Here is a 17382-nt window from a genome sequence, read left to right as displayed (position 1 = left end):
CATTTTGTATTACCCAAACTCGTAATCTGATTACATTCAATTACTTTCCCCTTAAGAGGCATAAGAAGAATACAAACATGTATGTTTCCAATTGAACAACATCTATTGCAGGATAAATCAATGTTAAAGTTTACATAGCTGGCCATATATGGATGTTAAATGTTACTTTATGGTTTGGTTATGTAGACTTCTTCTAACCCATCGCTTTCTACTACATATAATAATACGATTAAAGGATATCTTTACATTAAAAACCAAAGTCTATCAGAATTCCAGTCATTCCAATAAATGTTATACCCCTTGATCTTCAAGAATATGACTTGGAAATATGGAAGTGTAGATTAGCCAAATTGATGCAAGGACCGACTCATCCATGATATCCAAATTAATTGTTTTAATCATGTTATGAGGCTATACAGTGTTTGTTTACATTAACAATGGATACAAACATTGGAAAAAAAAACATGTTTATGTTTTGGGTTCATAAGGCATTTATAAGTTATTTTCTTCAAGAATCAGTGGATATATATATATATAATTTATAAATCCAAAAATGGGTTTAACAACTACAGACTGGCCCTTTAAGTCTATCAAAAGTGTGCGAGTTTGAACATGTGTCCATTAGGCCTATGGATTTATTTATATTATCAGTATGAATTAGATTGAGCAATTAAAACCCCACTTTTATTCCATAGGATGGGATCTGCACTATGCAGCTGTTGCAAGAGCACATTTTTCACTGGCTGTCCACTGATGTCAAAAACAATGATTGATAACCAGCTTAAACTTCTTGAATTCAAACATTATTGGGTTTAAATGCACATTTAGATTTGTGAACAGCCACCCACAACAACCACAATACGTAAGGCGCAAATAGTTAAATGAGAGAGCAGCAGTGTGATTCACATCAATGAGATATGTAGATATCAATAATAAGTTATATCTGTATCGCAGTAGACTACACCACTGCTGTCATCCTTATCCCCAAGTGTTTATTGAAGTTGGATAATTTTTGGATGCCGACACCAGTCGCACCATTGGGTATAACTGTAGCCTACAAAAGCCTATTCCTGCTCTTTTCCGGCGATTGATCAAACACATTTGGTGTGTCATCATAGTGGTCTCTGACTTGTGGTCAGACTCGCTCAGATGGAAGAAACTTAAACTTGAATGTCATTGAGAAAACAGTGAAGTGTCAAAGATTTTTTTCCGCAAACATCCTTTCTGAATTTAAAAGTAATCCTCGAAGTAATCTAGTTTTTCAAAAGTATCTGTAATCAGATTACAATATTTTAGCTGGTAACTTAATGGATTACTGTCACGTTGTTCGTAATAATGATCGGACCAAGGCGCAGCGTACTTTGAGTTCCACATACTTTTAATGAATAAAGTGAAACTTAAGCAAATACAAAACAAATAAAGAATAAACAAACCGTGACGACAATGCAGTGCGAAGAGGCAACTAAACATAAACAATATCCCGTAACCCACAGGTGGAAAAAATGCTACTTAATTATGATCCCCAATTTTAGAGACAATGATAACCAGCTGCCTCTAATTGGGAATCATACAAATCAGCAACATAGAAAATGAACCTAAAACCACACATAGAAAATATAAACTAGAACAACCCACCAGTCATGCCCCGACCTACTCTACCATAGAAAATAAAAGCTTTCTATGGGACTCCGACCACAAAACCTGAAACAAAAAGGGAGGGTTAGGGGGGTGTCTAGTGCCGGTGGCGGCTATGCTGCGGGATGAAGAACCCGCTCAGCTCTAGGATCCACCATCTTTGGTGGTGGCTCTGGTGTGGGCCGAAGAACCCACTCATCCCGCGGATCCAGCCCATGGACCCAGGCTGGACGCCGTGTCTGGACTGGGCATCTGCGCAGAGGAGGGCTCCTGCCATGGAGCTGGACCATACGCCGTGCTTGTACTGGACATCGGCACAGGAGAAAGCTCCGGCCATGGAGCTGGAGGTCTCGGACCGTTGACCGTCGCAGGAGGTTCCGGACCGTGGACCGTCTCAGGAGGTTCCGGAACGTGGACCGTCTCAGGAGGTTCCCGGACCGTTGACCGTCTCAGGAGGTTCCGGACCGTCGACCGTCTCAGGAGGTTCCGGACTGTGAAACGTTGGAGGTTCCGGACTGTGAAACGTCGCCGGAAGCTCTGGACTGGGCACTGTCGCCGGAAGCTCTGGACTGAGGATCTTTGCAGGAGGCTCTGGACTGAGGATCTTTGCAAGAAGCTCTGGACTGAGGATTTTCGCAGGAAGCCTGGTGCGTGGGGCCGGCACTGGTGGTACTGGGCTGGTGACACGCTCTTCAGGGCGAGTGCGGGGAGCAGGCACAGGGCGTACTGGACTGGGGAGGCTTCCTGGAGGCCTGATGCGTGGGGCCAGTACAGGTGGCACCGGACTAGGTCCACGCACTTCAGGGCGAGTGCGGGGCGCAGGTGCAGGACGTACCTGACTGGGAAGACGTACTGGGGACCTGGTGCGTATACCTGGCATCAATGGTACCGGTTCGATGACAAACCTCGCCCGGCAAGTGCAACGAGCTGGCACAGGACGTACTGGGCTGTGAAGGAACACTGTAGACACGGTGCATAGAGCCGGCATCAATTGTACCGGAACTTTAACACACTTCGCACGGCAAGTGTGAGGAGCTGGCACAGGACGTACTGGAATGTGAAGGCGCACTGGAGACCTAGTGCGTATAGCCGGCATCAATTGTACCGGAACTTTAACACACTTCTCAGGATGAGTACGGGGAGTTGATACAGGACGTACTGGGCTGGGAAGGCGCACTGGAGACCTGGTGCGTATAGCCGGCATCAATTGTACCGGAACTTTAACACACTTCTCAGGATGAGTACGGGGAGTTGATACAGGACATACTGGGCTGGGAAGGCGCACTGGAGACCTGGTGCATATAGCCGGCATCACTTGTAACGGAACTTTAACACACTTCTCAGGATGAGTACAGAGAGCTGACTCAGGTGGCTTTAAATCGATAACACGCTCCTTATCGCAAATGTCGTGCATCAAGGGCGAGGGAACAGACTCCTAAGCCAAAAGGACACTGACATTGTGAGGACGACCAGAGAGTTGCGCCGGAGAAGTGCATCATTGAGCAGCCTGAACGGTCCACACTGAGAATCCACGGAGACCTTCCCCACGTAATTACATCCTTATATTCTGACCCATAAGAGCGGCAGTTTGGGGCAAGTCTAGGGTTAGAATAAGCATAGCTGACAAATTCACCCAAATGTATATTTCTCGTGTACTTTCTCTTTTTCTCTCTCTTTAAAATCACCATTTTGGGTGACACGCACCATAGTGTGTTGGCCCATTATACTAAGTTCTAATAAATAGCCTAGACTGTGTGTTGTTTATGTGTATCTTTTATCATCATTTTAGCTTTCTAGTAAATAAATACTCAACTAAGATTGGTGTGGTACGAACTCATTGGTGAGACCCGGGTCCATGCAGATTCCCGGATTATACGACATTCAGAACGAGACCGTAGAGGAAACTGATTAATTAGAGGCTGTTGTAAAATCGATATTCTGATATTCTTTGAGTTAATTTGGGAAATAAAAACTCAATAAAACTAATTTTCCAATGGCGCCCCAGGTTAATGAGTTAATAATTGCTTGATTCAGTTAATCATGCAATTAGAAACCTTTAATCATTCGATGAGCAACAGTCGTCACATTAACTAATACAACGTCACGACACCACTCTATGGAAAGGGAGGACTCTCACGGACACAATGTTCTCCGTTTTGCTCTACGACCCCCACAAGTGTCCCAGGACTCGTCTGAAGGTAACCCATATAAAGTAGTATGGAGATGTCAACAAAAATAAGTGGTTAAATAAAATAAAATAAAATAAATATATATATATAATATTTCCTGAGCTTTCTTATATATCTTTGATATATGACAAACACTTCACAACTTTATTCCTTATTATACATTTTTTGGCTGTTTTTTTGTTGTTGCCATTTATAAAGGTGTTATTCAATGGGCTATAGGAGTAAAGGTCAAATTCAATATTTTATCCCCAATTCCATATGTTAGCTTAGTACAGCCCCCCCTCATCGGCTTAGACTTTTTTAAGAGAGAAAGTGAGAGAGACAGAGAGGGAGTTTGAGGGGCAAGGGTGACATTATATTCACCAGGCACATCAGAGGCATGTTAAGACGCATTATTCTTCTAACAGCCTGTCATAGTTTATTAGTTTCCAGAGACAAAGGATTTTGGCTTAATGTTGTGTTGTTTTTCCCCCTTCTCCTAGTGACGTCACATCAAAGGCTACGGTGTGATGAGGAACAATGGTCCCGACAGCCCTCTGCTATCTGACAGCTCTGTAAATGTCTATTAGCACAATACTTATGCCATGTAATTATACCCCTGAAATGACAGCCCTTGTCTTTTTTCAGGCGAACATGAGCAAGCTGTGTTTGCTAGTGATGAGAGCTATCAGCATATAGAGCTCGGCAGCTTAACCAAACGCTTCTGGAAGGATTTTTCCTCTGTACCTCGAACTTTACTACACTTTACTGTAGGCTCGGCCCTGATATATGTCATCTCTGTCACCTGGAGTTGCATGGCAAATTGTCCAGGAACAAAGGACAATGCCAAAGGACAAGTCAGTCCTTCCCCCTCTGAGGAGCCAAAATGTATCTCCCTGTTACAGTATCCAGAGCAATGAATATCGAATATGATTGAATATTACTATAGTATCCATGTTTTGTATCCATCTGAAACTTGTTCACGGAGGATAACTCTGATGCTATCTATATGGATGTTTTATCTCTGTGGTATTTGTACAGGGGAACTCTGAATTACTCCATTATACAAAGGCTTTTTATTGTCCTCTAAGGAATTCTGTCTTATTTAAATATCTACTGCAGCCCTCATCCTCCGTTCTGCCAGTTGTCTTACTGACAGTTGTGGCTGCTTTTTATGATGTATTGTTGTCTCTACCTTCTTGCCCTTTGTGCTGTTGTCTGTTCCCAATAATGTTTGTACCATGTTTTGCGCTGCTACCATGTTGTGTTGCTACCATGCTGTGTTGTCATGTGTTGCAGCCTTGCTATGTTGTTGTCTTAGGTCTCTCTTCATGTAGTGTTGTGTTGTCTCGTCGTGATGTGTGTTTTGTCCTATATAGATATATATATATTTTTTTTTTCTTTAATCCCAGCCCCCGTCCCGGCAGGAGGCCTTTTGCCTTTTGGTAGGCCGTCATTGTAAATAAGGATTTATTCTTAACTGACTTGCCTACTTAAATAAATAAAGGTGAAATAAATTACAATTATTTACATTGGTCTCATCCCCCACACAAGCCTTTAAATGCTGTGACACCCTGTTGAGATTGGGCCTTGGGTTGTCAAGTTACACTGTAAAATTGGTATCGTTTGATTGGTCAAAGGTAGTTGGTCTTGGGTTGATGTCAGATGTTATAAATGGAATTAAATGCCTTTGTTCTCTCTCTTATCCTGTATCCAGTCCATGGAGGAAGGTTGTATGATCAATTCTCATTTCTTAGGCTTCTAGGCCTCTGGCTTAGTAAGCATCTGTTTGTTCATGCTTTGTATTGTAAGTTAACCTTAGGATCTACTGTATATGCTTGAAATTATGCCTTGCAATGCTTGTTAAAGGTCATAACTTAAGTTTTATGCCTTGTTTGTGAATCCATTCATTGCACAATGTTAATTAAACATATGCCTTTGATATAGACAATTATCAGACCAATTCTTGCTTGCCAACAGCAATTCATTGCCTAATATTTGAACATTTTAATGGTGTCAGATAAACATTTTAATATACTAATTTCTTAGTCTCATAACAAATCAAATGTGATGTATATATAATATACTGTATATTCACATATCAAATATTACTGCCCACTACATTACAACATTATTTTAGATACCATTTAATTGTGCATTGGGTGTATAGCAGGTGTGAATAAAAATCGAGGAGACCTGTGTGAGAGCGTTGAGTCATAGTGTGTGTGGTCGTGTGGTTCTGTGTTGTGACCTCACCTTGGTAATGCAGCAGCAGCAGGGAGCCAGAGTGAGGCTGCTGGTCATTGCGGTAAAGGATGGAGATTTGATTGCTCCAGCTGCGCACCACCAGACCCCTCATCAGGACGGTCTCATTAGCCAGGATGGACAGCTCTCGTCCCCCCATGTCTTCTACTGTCACCACCTCCCCCTCTGACAGGCTCACGTTCAGCACCTGCAAACACACAAACACACAAACACACCACCAGTCAGTCAGATGTTGAATTTGGTCACAATTAGTGATGTTTCCAAACTGCCTGATGATGTTGGGAAAAGTGTCTGTTTCGTTGCTTCAGAAACTACAGGTGTCGACAGTCCACGAGACAAACGAGTTAATGCTCATTACCACACAGCATAATGAGACACTGCATGACAGGTTCATGTCCAACTTGAGATGTAGTTGAGGTTCAATACAATATATCATCAGAAATACTGTCACCTACAGTACCAGTTTGGACACACCTACTCATTCAAGGATTTTCTACATTGTAGAATAATAATGAAGACATCAAAACTATGAAATCACACATATGGAACCATGTAGTAACCCAAAAAAGTGTCAAACAAATCAAAATATATTTTATATTCTTCAAAGTAGCCACCCTTCGCCATAATGAAAGATTTGCAAACTCTTGGCATTCTCTCAACCAGCTTCTCTCAACCATGCTTTTCCAACAGTCTTGAAGGAGTTCCCACATATTATGCTGAGCACTTGTTGGCTGCTTTTCCTTCACTCTGCTGTCCAACTCACCTCAACCATCTCAATTGGGTTGAGGTCAGGTGATTGTGGAGGCCATCACTGTCATTGGTCAAATAGTCCTTACACAGCCTGGAGGTGTGTTTGGGTCATTGTCCTGTTGAAAACAAATGATAGTCCGACTAAGCACAAATGATGGGATGGTATACATCCCGATGGGATGGCATATCGCTGCAGAATGCTGTGGTAGCCACGCTGGTTAAGTGTGTCTTGAATTCTATATAAATTACAGACAGTGTTACCAGCAAAGCACCCCCACACCATCACACCTCCTCCATGCTTCACGGTGGAAACCACACATGCGGAGATCATCCGCTCGCCTAGTCTGCGTCACACAAAGACACGGCGGTTGGAGACCAAAAATTTCACATTTGGACTCATCAGACCAAAGGAAAGATGTCTACCAGTCTGTCAGTTGCTCGTGTTTCTTGGCCCAAGCAAGTCTCTTCTTATTATTATTGTCCTTTAGTAGTGGTTTCTTTGCAGCAATTCAACCATGAAGGCATGATTCACGCAGTCTCCTCTGAACAGTTGATGCTGAGATGTGTCTGTTACTTGAACTCTGTGAAGCATTTATTTGGGATGCAATTTCTGAGGTTGGTAACTCTAATGAACTTATCCTCTGCAGCAGAGGTAACTCTGGGTCTTCCTTTCCTGTGGCGGTCCTCATGAGTGCCAGTTTCATCACAGCGCTTGATGGTTTTTGCGACTGCAAAAAAGTCGAGATTTTCCGGATTGACTGACCTTCATGTCTTAATATTGATGGACTGTCATTTTTCTTTTCTTATTTGAGCTGTTCCTACCATAATATGGACTTGGTCTTTTACCAAGTATGGCTACCCTGTGTATACCATCACTACCTTGTCACAACACAACTGATTGGCTCAAACGCATTAAGAAGGAAATAAATTCCACAAATTAACTTTTAACAATGCACACCTGTTACTACATGATTCTATATGTGTTATTTCATAGTTTTCAAGTAGAAAATAGTAAAAATAAAAATAAAGAAAAACCCTAGAATGAGTAGGTGTCCAAACGTTTGACTGGTACTGTATATTCTCTCCCTTCCCCAGCCCACTAATGCTGCGTTAAGACTGAGGGTCTGGCCAATTTACCACACCATGATCCCCTCTCCTTTGTACGACACAGCAGGCAAATATGCCCCAGACAACATCACACGACCCTGACAGGCCATTTGTGTGGTCACGGCTCACATCAGACGGGATTTTAATGCAATTGACACCCCCATAATTCCTGTCTCATTTCCAACCAGAGCCAGTCTCTTAATGTTTACCTTAAAAAAATGGGCCACTCGAGATATGCCGCCTCCTGTTCAATTTCCATTAAAAAACTGGCAGCAGGATGTATTTTTATCAGGCCAATTTTTTCCTCCTAAACAGAGAATGTGATTTGGAAAGACAGCAGAGTTTGGCTGGATCACATGGTTCATTACGCAGTATAGCTAGTAAAGGTTTACCCCTTTCAGTATTCAGGCCCTGTAACTGTAGTTAAAACCAGTGTGTTTCTTTTCTCCTGTTTTCTGTCAGCCTCTGTGACAGCTGTGTTTTATCTCTTGAACAGGCTGAAACAGCAGCTGCAGCTGAATGTACTGAAAGCCACTCCAGAGGATGCTCTATAGTTTTACCGGTTGAATAAAGTAGCAGTGGCATAATCTACATTTGGGGGAACATCTGCAGTTCCCATAAATGTGATGTGTTATCTAGAGTGTAGCGGTGGGTAACAGATATGAAAGACAACCAGGGATCTGATAATCATCTTGGATAAATGCACCACACTACATTAGATCTACAGGCCCTGTATCTAGCATAAGAACCAGTGGTATAAAGCACTTATTTGGGGTATCTGCACTTTACTTTACTATTCATATTTTGACAACTTTTGCTTTTACTTCACTACATTCCTCAAGGAAATAATGTACTTTTAACTCCATACATTTTCCCTGACACCCAAAAGCACTTGTTACATTTTGCATGGCTAGCAGGACAGGAAAATGGTCCAAGTCACACATTTATCAAAAGAACATCCCTGGCCATCCCTAATTGCCTCTGATCTGGCGGACTCACTAAACACAAATGCTTTGTTTGTAAATCATGTCTGAATGTTGGATTGTTCCCCTGACTACCCATACATTTTTTTTAATAATCGAAAATGGTGCCGTTTGGTTTTTGTTAATATAGGGAATTTGAAATGATTTATACTTTTACTTCAGTATATTTTAGCAATTACATTTACTTTTGATACTCAAGTATATTTCAAACCAAATACTTTAACTCAAGTAGTATTTTACTGGGTGACTTTTACTTGCGTCATTTTATATTAAGGTATCTTGACTTTTACTCAAGTATGACTATTGGGTACTTTTTCAACCACTAGTAAGAACACAGACAGGATGATCTCCAGACCAGGCCTGGCGTGTGATGTTGTAGTGGAAGCTTGCTGTGGCCTTCTGATAGGCTGCTCTCCCAGGGGGAATGAGAGTGTCACTGAGGCAGACTGAGAGCCCAGAGTGTGACGCAGAGGAGCACCAGGCAAGCACTGGCACCAGAATGAATTTGGTCACACTGACTACCTGTCACTCGGTTGAGGGGGTGCCAACAATGGGTGTGAGGGGCTCACATAGCTCAAATGTGACTGTTACTTTCTCTTCCATAGATATCATCCAAGACTGAGGTCAAACTCCCATTGTTCTTACCATAATGCTACACAAAAATAAAGCTTTCCCAGGACATCAACATTTTTACAAGCCTCATCTAGTTGAAGCCCACAATCAAATACTGCATACAGTTGAAGTCGGACGTTTACTTACACTTAGGTTGGAGTCATTAAAACTAGTTTTTCAACCACTCCACAAGTGTCTTGTTAACAAACTATAGCTTAGGCAAGTCTGTTAGGACATCTACTTTGTGCATGACACAAGTCATTTTTCCAACAATTGTTTACAGACAGATTATTTCACTTAGAATTCACTGTATCACAATTCCAGTGGGTAAGATGGTTACATACACTAAGTTGAATGTGCCTTTAAACAGTATGGAAAATTCCAGAAAATTATGTCATGGCTTTAGAAGCTTCTGATAGGCTAATTAACATAATTTGAGTCAATTGGAGGTGTTCCTGTAGACGTATTTCAAGGCCTACCTTCAAACTCAGTGCCTCTTTGCTTGACATCATGGGAAAATCTAAAGAAATCAGCCAAGACCACAGAAAATAAATTGTAGACCTCCACAAGTCTGGTTCATCCTTGGGAGCAATTTCCAAACGCCTGAAGGTACCACATTCATCTGTACAAACAATAGTACGCAAGTATAAACGCCATGGGACCACACAGCCGCCATACAGCTCAGGAAGGTGACGCGTTATATCTCCTAGAGATGAACGTACTTTGGTGCGAAAATCAATCCCAGAACAACAGCAAAGGACCTTGTGAAGATGCTGTGTAAAACGTGTCCTATGTCGACATAAACTGAAAGGCTGCTCAGCAAGGAAGAAGCCACTGCTACAAAACTGCCATAAAAAAAGCCATACTACGGTTCACAACTGCACATGAGGACAAAGATTGTACCTTTGGAGAAATGTCCTCTGGTCTGATGAAAAAAATATATAACTGTTTGGCTATAATGACCATCGTTATGTTTGGATGAAAAAGGGGGAAGCATGCAAGCTGAAGAACACCATCCCAACCGTGAAGCATAAGGGTGGCAGCACAACTTGCAGGCTTGTTTTCGAGTTGCTGTGTGTTTTGTTGCCAACTTATTTTGCTACCTGACAACTTTACTGTTTTCACTTTTTAATTACCGTTCATATATTTATTTATTTTTTCCTCAACTCTTTCACTCCGGACGCTTTATCTGGACACGATTCGTCAGGACCTCCAACAGCCGAAGCTAAGTAGTAACATTAACATGATGCCTTCTATTTGCAGTCGCTGTACTCGCCTTACGGCGAGGATAGCTGTGCTACAAGCCCAGCTTCAGACGCAATCGTTAGGCAAGGGTAATTTCAGTGTAGGAAAGGATGAAAAAGCGTCTGTGCCACCAGTAAGTACAGATAGTAGTATAAATCCCCTGGCACAGTCCCCGCAGCCGGACAACTTTCTCACGGTTTCTGGAAGGAAATGCTGTAGGAAAGTTCAACCGGTGTCGCTCATTCAGCCGACAGAAACTTTCAACCGGTTTTCCCCATTAAGCAGCGGGTCGGAGTCAGAGGCCGAGTCTTCTCTGGTCTCTACTCCTCCCGTTACGGGGTCTGAGACGCCGAAGCTTCCCACCATTAGCTCTGACAAATTGAAAACTCTTGTCATTGGCGACTCCATTACCCGCAGTATTCGACTTAAAACGAATCATCCAGCGATCATACACTGTTTACCAGGGGGCAGGGCTACCGACGTTAAGGCTAATCTGAAGATGGTGCTGGCTAAAGCTAAAACTGGCGAGTGTAGAGAGTATAGAGATATTGTTATCCATGTCGGCACCAACGATGTTAGGATGAAACAGTCAGAGATCACCAAGCGCAACATAGCTTCTGCGTGCATATCAGCTAGAAAGATGTGTCGGCATCGAGTAATTGTCTCTGGCCCCCTCCCAGTTAGGGGGAGTGATGAGCTCTACAGCAGAGTCTCACAACTCAATCGCTGGTTGAAAACTGTTTTCTGCCCCTCCCAAAAGATAGAATTTGTAGATAACTGGCCCTCTTTCTGTGACTCGCCCACAAACAGGACCAAACCTGACCTGCTGAGGAGTGACGGACTCCATCCAAGCTGGAGGGGTGCTCTCATCTTATCTACCAACATAGACAGGGCTCTAACTCCTCAAGATCCACAATGAAATAGGGTGCAGGCCAGGCAGCAGGCTGTTAGCCAGCCTGCCAGCATAGTGGAGTCTGCCACTAGCACAGTCAGTGTAGTCAGCTCAGCTATCACCATTGAGAACGTGTCTGTGCCTCGACCTAGGTTGGGCAAAACTAAACATGGCGGTGTTCGCCTTAGCAATCTCACTAGGATAAAGACCACCTCCATTCCTGTCATTACTGAAAGAGATCATGATACCTCACATCTCAAAATAGGGCTACTTAATGTTAGATCCCTTACTTCAAAGGCAATTATAGTCAATGAACTAATCACTGATCATAATCTTGATGTGATTGGCCTGACTGAAACATGGCTTAAGCCTGATGAATTTACTGTTTTAAATGAGGCCTCACCTCCTGGCTACACTAGTGACCATATCCCCCGTGCATCCCGCAAAGGCGGAGGTGTTGCTAACATTTACGATAGCAAATTTCAATTTACAAACAAAAAAATGACGTTTTCGTCTTTTGAGCTTCTTGTCATGAAATCTATGCAGCCTACTCAATCACTTTTTATAGCTACTGTTTACAGGCCTCCTGGGCCATATACAGCGTTTCTCACTGAGTTCCCTGAATTCCTATTGGATCTTGTAGTCATAGCAGATAATATTCTATTCTTTGGTGACTTTAATATTCACATGGAAAAGTTCACAGACCCACTCCAAAAGGCTTTCGGAGCCATCATCGACTCAGTGGGTTTTGTCCAACATGTCTCTGGACCCACTCACTGTCACAGTCATACGCTGGACCTAGTTTTGTCCCATGGAATAAATGTTGTGGATCTTAATGTTTTTCCTCATAATCTTGGACTATCGGACCACCATTTTATTACGTTTGCAATTGCAACAAATAATCTGCTCAGACCCCAACCAAGGACCATCAAAAGTCGTGCTATAAATTCACAGACAACACAAAGATTCCTTGATGCCCTTCCAGACTCCCTCTGCCTACCCAAGGACGCCAGAGGACAAAAATCAGTTAACCACCTAACTGAGGATCTCGATTTAACCTTGCGCAATACCCTAGATGCAGTTGCACCCCTAAAAACTAAAAACATTTCTCATAAGAAACTAGCTCCCTGGTACACAGAAAATACCCGAGCTCTGAAGCAAGCTTCCAGAAAATTGGAACGGAAATGGCGCCACACCAAACTGGAAGTCTTCCGACTAGCTTGGAAAGACGGTACCGTGCAGTACCGAAGAGCCCTTACTGCTGCTCGATCATCCTATTTCTCTAACTTAATTGAGGAAAATAAGAACAATCCGAAATTCCTTTATGATACTGTCGCAAAGCTAACTAAAAAGCAGCATTCCCCAAGAGAGGATGATTTTCACTTTAGCAGTGATAAATTCATGAACTTCTTTGAGGAAAAGATTATGATTATTAGAAAGCAAATTATGGACTCCTCTTTAAACCTGCGTATTCCTCCAAACCTCAGTTGTCCTGAGTCTGCACAACTCTGCCAGGACCTAGGATCAAGAGAGACGCTCAAGTGTTTTAGTACTATATCTCTTGACACAATGATGAAAATAATCATGGCCTCTAAACCTTCAAGCTGCATACTGGACCCTATTCCAACTAAACTACTGAAAGAGCTGCTTCCTGTACTTGGCCCTCCTACGTTGAACATAATAAATGGCTCTCTATCCACTGGATGTGTACCAAACTCACTAAAAGTGGCAGTAATAAAGCCTCTCTTGAAAAAGCCAAACCTTGACCCAGAAAATATAAAAAACTATTGGCCTATATCGAATCTTCCATTCCTCTCAAAAATGTTAGAGAAGGCTGTTTCGCAGCAACTCACTGCCTTCCTGAAGACAAACAATGTATACGAAATGCTTCAGTCTGGTTTTAGACCCCATCATAGCACTGAGACGGCACTTGTGAAGGTGGTAAATGACATTTTAATGGCATCGGACCGAGGCTCTGCATCTGTCCTCGTGCTCCTAGACCTTAATGCTGCTTTTGATACCATCGATCACCACATTCTTTTGGAGAGATTGGAAACCCAAATTGGTCTACACGGACATGTTCTGGCCTGGTTTAGATCTTATCTGTCGGAAAGATATCAGTTTGTCTCTGTGAATGGTTTGTCCTCTGACAAATCAACTGTAAATTTCGGTGTACCTCAAGGTTCTGTTTTAGGACCACTATTGTTTTCACTATACATTTTACCTCTTGGGGATGTTATTCGAAAACATAATGTTAACTTTCACTGCTATGCGGATGACACACAGCTGTACATTTCAATGAAACATGGTGAAGCCCCAAAATTGCCCTCGCTAGAAGCATGTGTTTCAGACACAAGGAAGCGGATGGCTGCAAACTTTCTACTATTAAACTTGGACAAAACAGAGATGCTTGTTCTAGGTCCCAAGAAACAAAGAGATCTTCTGTTGAATCTGACAATTAATCTTAATGGTTGTACAGTCGTCTCAAATAAAACTGTGAAGGACCTCGGCGTTACTCTGGACCCTGATCTCTCTTTTGAAGAACATATCAAGACCATTTCAAGGACAGCTTTTTTCCATCTACGTAATATTGCAAAAATCAGAAACTTTCTGTCCAAAAATGATGCAGAAAAATTAATCCATGCTTTTGTCACTTCTAGGTTAGACTACTGCAATGCTCTACTTTCCGGCTACCCGGATAAAGCACTAAATAAACTTCAGTTAGTGCTAAATACGGCTGCTAGAATCCTGACTAGAACCAAAATGTTTTATCATATTACTCCAGTGCTAGCCTCTCTACACTGGCTTCCTGTCAAAGCATTACATGGGCTTGCTCCTACCTATCTCTCTGATTTGGTCCTGCCGTACATACCTACACGTACGCTACGTCACAAGACGCAGGCCTCCTAATTGTCCCTAGAATTTCTAAGCAAACAGCTGGAGGCAGGGCTTTCTCCTATAGAGCTCCATTTTTATGGAACGGTCTGCCTACCCATGTCAGAGACGCAAACTCAGTCTCAACCTTTAAGTCTTTACTGAAGACTCATCTCTTCAGTGGGTCATATGATTGAGTGTAGTCTGGCCCAGGAGTGGGAAGGTGAATGGAAAGGCTCTGGAGCAACGAACCGCCCTTGCTGTCTCTGCCTGGCCAGTTCCCCTCTTTCCACTGGGATTCTCTGCCTCTAACCCTATTACAGGGGCTGAGTCACTGGCTTACTGGGGCTCTCTCATGCCGTCCCTGCAGGGGGTGTGTCACCTGAGTGGGTTGATTCACTGTTGTGGTCATCCTGTCTGGGTTGGCGCCCCCCCCCCCCCCCCCTTGGGTTGTGCCGTGGCGGAGATCTTTGTGGGCTATACTCGGCCTTGTCTCAGGATGGTAAGTTGGTGGTTGAAGATATCCCTCTAGTGGTGTGGGGGCTGTGCTTTGGCAAAATGGGTGGGGTTATATCCTTCCTGTTTGGCCCTGTCCGGGGGTGTCCTCGGATGGGGACACAGTGTCTCCTGACCCCTCCTGTCTCAGCCTCCAGTATTTATGCTGCAGTAGTTTGTGTCGGGGGGCTAGGGTCAGTTTGTTATATCTGGAGTACTTCTCCTGTCCTATTCGGTGTCCTGTGTGAATCTAAGTGTGCATTCTCTAATTCTCTCCTTCTTTCTTTCTCTCTCTCGGAGGACCTGAGCCCTAGGACCATGCCCCAGGACTACCTGACATGATGACTCCTTGCTGTCCCCAGTCCACCTGGCCATGCTGCTGCTCCAGTTTCAACTGTTCTGCCTTACTATTATTTGACCATGCTGGTCATTTATGAACATTTGAACATCTTGGCCATGTTCTGTTATAATCTCCACGCGGCACAGCCAGAAGAGGACTGGCCACCCCACATATGCTCTCTCTAATTCTCTTTTTCTTTCTCTGTCTCTCGGAGGACCTTAGCCCAAGGACCGTGCCCCAGGACGACCTGACATGATGACTCCTTGCTGTCCCCAGTCCACCTGACTGTGCTGCTGCTCCAGTTTCAACTGTTCTGCCTTATTATTATTTGACCATGCTGGTCATTTATGAACATTTGAACATCTTGGCCATGTTCTGTTATAATCTCCACCCGGCACAGCCAGAAGAGGACTGGCCACCCCACATAGCCTGGTTCCTCTCTAGGTTTCTTCCTAGGCTTTGGCCTTTCTAGGGAGTTTTTCCTAGCCACCATGCTTCTACACCTGCATTGCTTGCTGTTTGGGGTTTTAGGCTGGGTTTCTGTACAGCACTTTGAGATATCAGCTGATGTACGAAGGGCTATATAAATAAATTTGATTTGATTTGATGTGTGGGGGTGCTTTGCTGCAGGACTTCACAAAATAGATGGCTTCATGAGGATGGAAAATTGTGTGGATATATTGAAGCAACATCTCAAGACATCAGTCAGGAAGTTAAAGCTTGGTCGCAAATGGGTCTTCCAAATGTACAATGACCCCAAGCATACTTCCAAAATTTGTGGCAAAATTGCTTAAGGACAACAAAGTCAAGGTATTGGAGCCATCACAAAGCCCTGACCTCAATCCTATAGACAATTTGTGGGCAGAACTGAAAAAGCATGTGCGAGTAAGGAGGCCTACAAACCTGACTCAGTTACACCAGCTCTGTCAGGAGGAATGGGCCAAAATTCACCCAACTTATTGTGGGAAGCTTGTGGAAGGCTACCCGAAACATTTGCCCCAAGTTAAACAATTTACAGGCAATACTACCAAATACTAATTGAGTGTATGTAAACTTCTGACCCACTGGGAATGTGATGAAATAAATAAAAGCTGAAATAAATCATTCTCTCTACTATTATTCTGACATTTCACTTTCTTAAAATAAAGTGTTGATCCTAACTGACCTAAAACAGGGATTTTTTACTAGGATTAAATGTCAGGAATTATGAAACTTAGTTTAAATGTATTTGGCTTAGGTGTATGTAAACTTCCGACTTCAACTCTACATATACTGACTATTTACGTAACCAAATTAATTTACATCGTGTTGACAATCACGCCTCTGGTATATATCCTTATGATTAAAAATAACACCAGACTTGATTAAGCCGTCACTATTCTATCCATTTACCCCCCAGAACAGTTGTAATGTGAAAAATAAAAGCCATGTGATCTTCAAGTGTTTATTTCCATTTTCTCTCAAGGTCAATGGCAAGGACAAAGCCTTGGGCCCTGTTCTTTCTCTCTGGGATTCTATTGAAGGCTGTATGCTCTGCAGAAGATTGAGACAGGAGGCTTGAATTGACATTTATGTATTGCTTGATTGACTTGTTGTGTGAAGTGTTGTTATTTTGTCTATATTTGTCGGTGCAGAAGGTGCATCTTTCTGAAAGGTTTCATTGTTTTACCGGGGACAAAGGGACTGTTTTCCATCTATCTGGCAAGCAAGGCAGAATACAAAGTATTTAAGTCTCTCTCACATATATTTGTTAAATCGATGAGAGATGGTTTACATTCCACCATGCCTCTGCCATGCAAGGTTCATACATATTTCAGTCAGCGTTCGCTCCACAAGCATCAGACCGCCACTCAAGCTAAATGGCTTGCATTCTAGAATATTCTTCGACAGGACTCGGTGAGGCGACAAGATTACTTCACTGTTGGAACCTCTAAAGCTCCATCAATGACAGCTACGTTATGATGCCGGTATCACTGTGGAATAAAATGGGGACGTTTTTAGAAGTAATCGACCAAA

The 17382-nt window shown here is 42.9% G+C and overlaps 1 protein-coding gene across 1 annotated transcript in view; it reads right to left on the bottom strand.

Annotated features, from left to right (window-relative positions):
- The window catches only part of LOC118391358 (seizure protein 6 homolog), a 243430-nt gene that overhangs the window by 55521 nt on the left and 170527 nt on the right, over positions 1–17382 (bottom strand). The window contains exon 4 of the mRNA XM_035782685.1: positions 6060–6255. Coding sequence (XP_035638578.1) covers positions 6060–6255 — 196 coding nt within the window. The remainder of the gene's footprint in view (positions 1–6059; positions 6256–17382) is intronic.

This window comes from Oncorhynchus keta, unplaced genomic scaffold (assembly GCF_023373465.1).
Source record: "Oncorhynchus keta strain PuntledgeMale-10-30-2019 unplaced genomic scaffold, Oket_V2 Un_contig_6244_pilon_pilon, whole genome shotgun sequence".
NCBI classification, from domain to species: Eukaryota; Metazoa; Chordata; class Actinopteri; order Salmoniformes; family Salmonidae; genus Oncorhynchus; species Oncorhynchus keta.
Note: the sequence above shows the minus strand (reverse complement) of the source record. Positions and strands in the feature narration are given on the sequence as shown.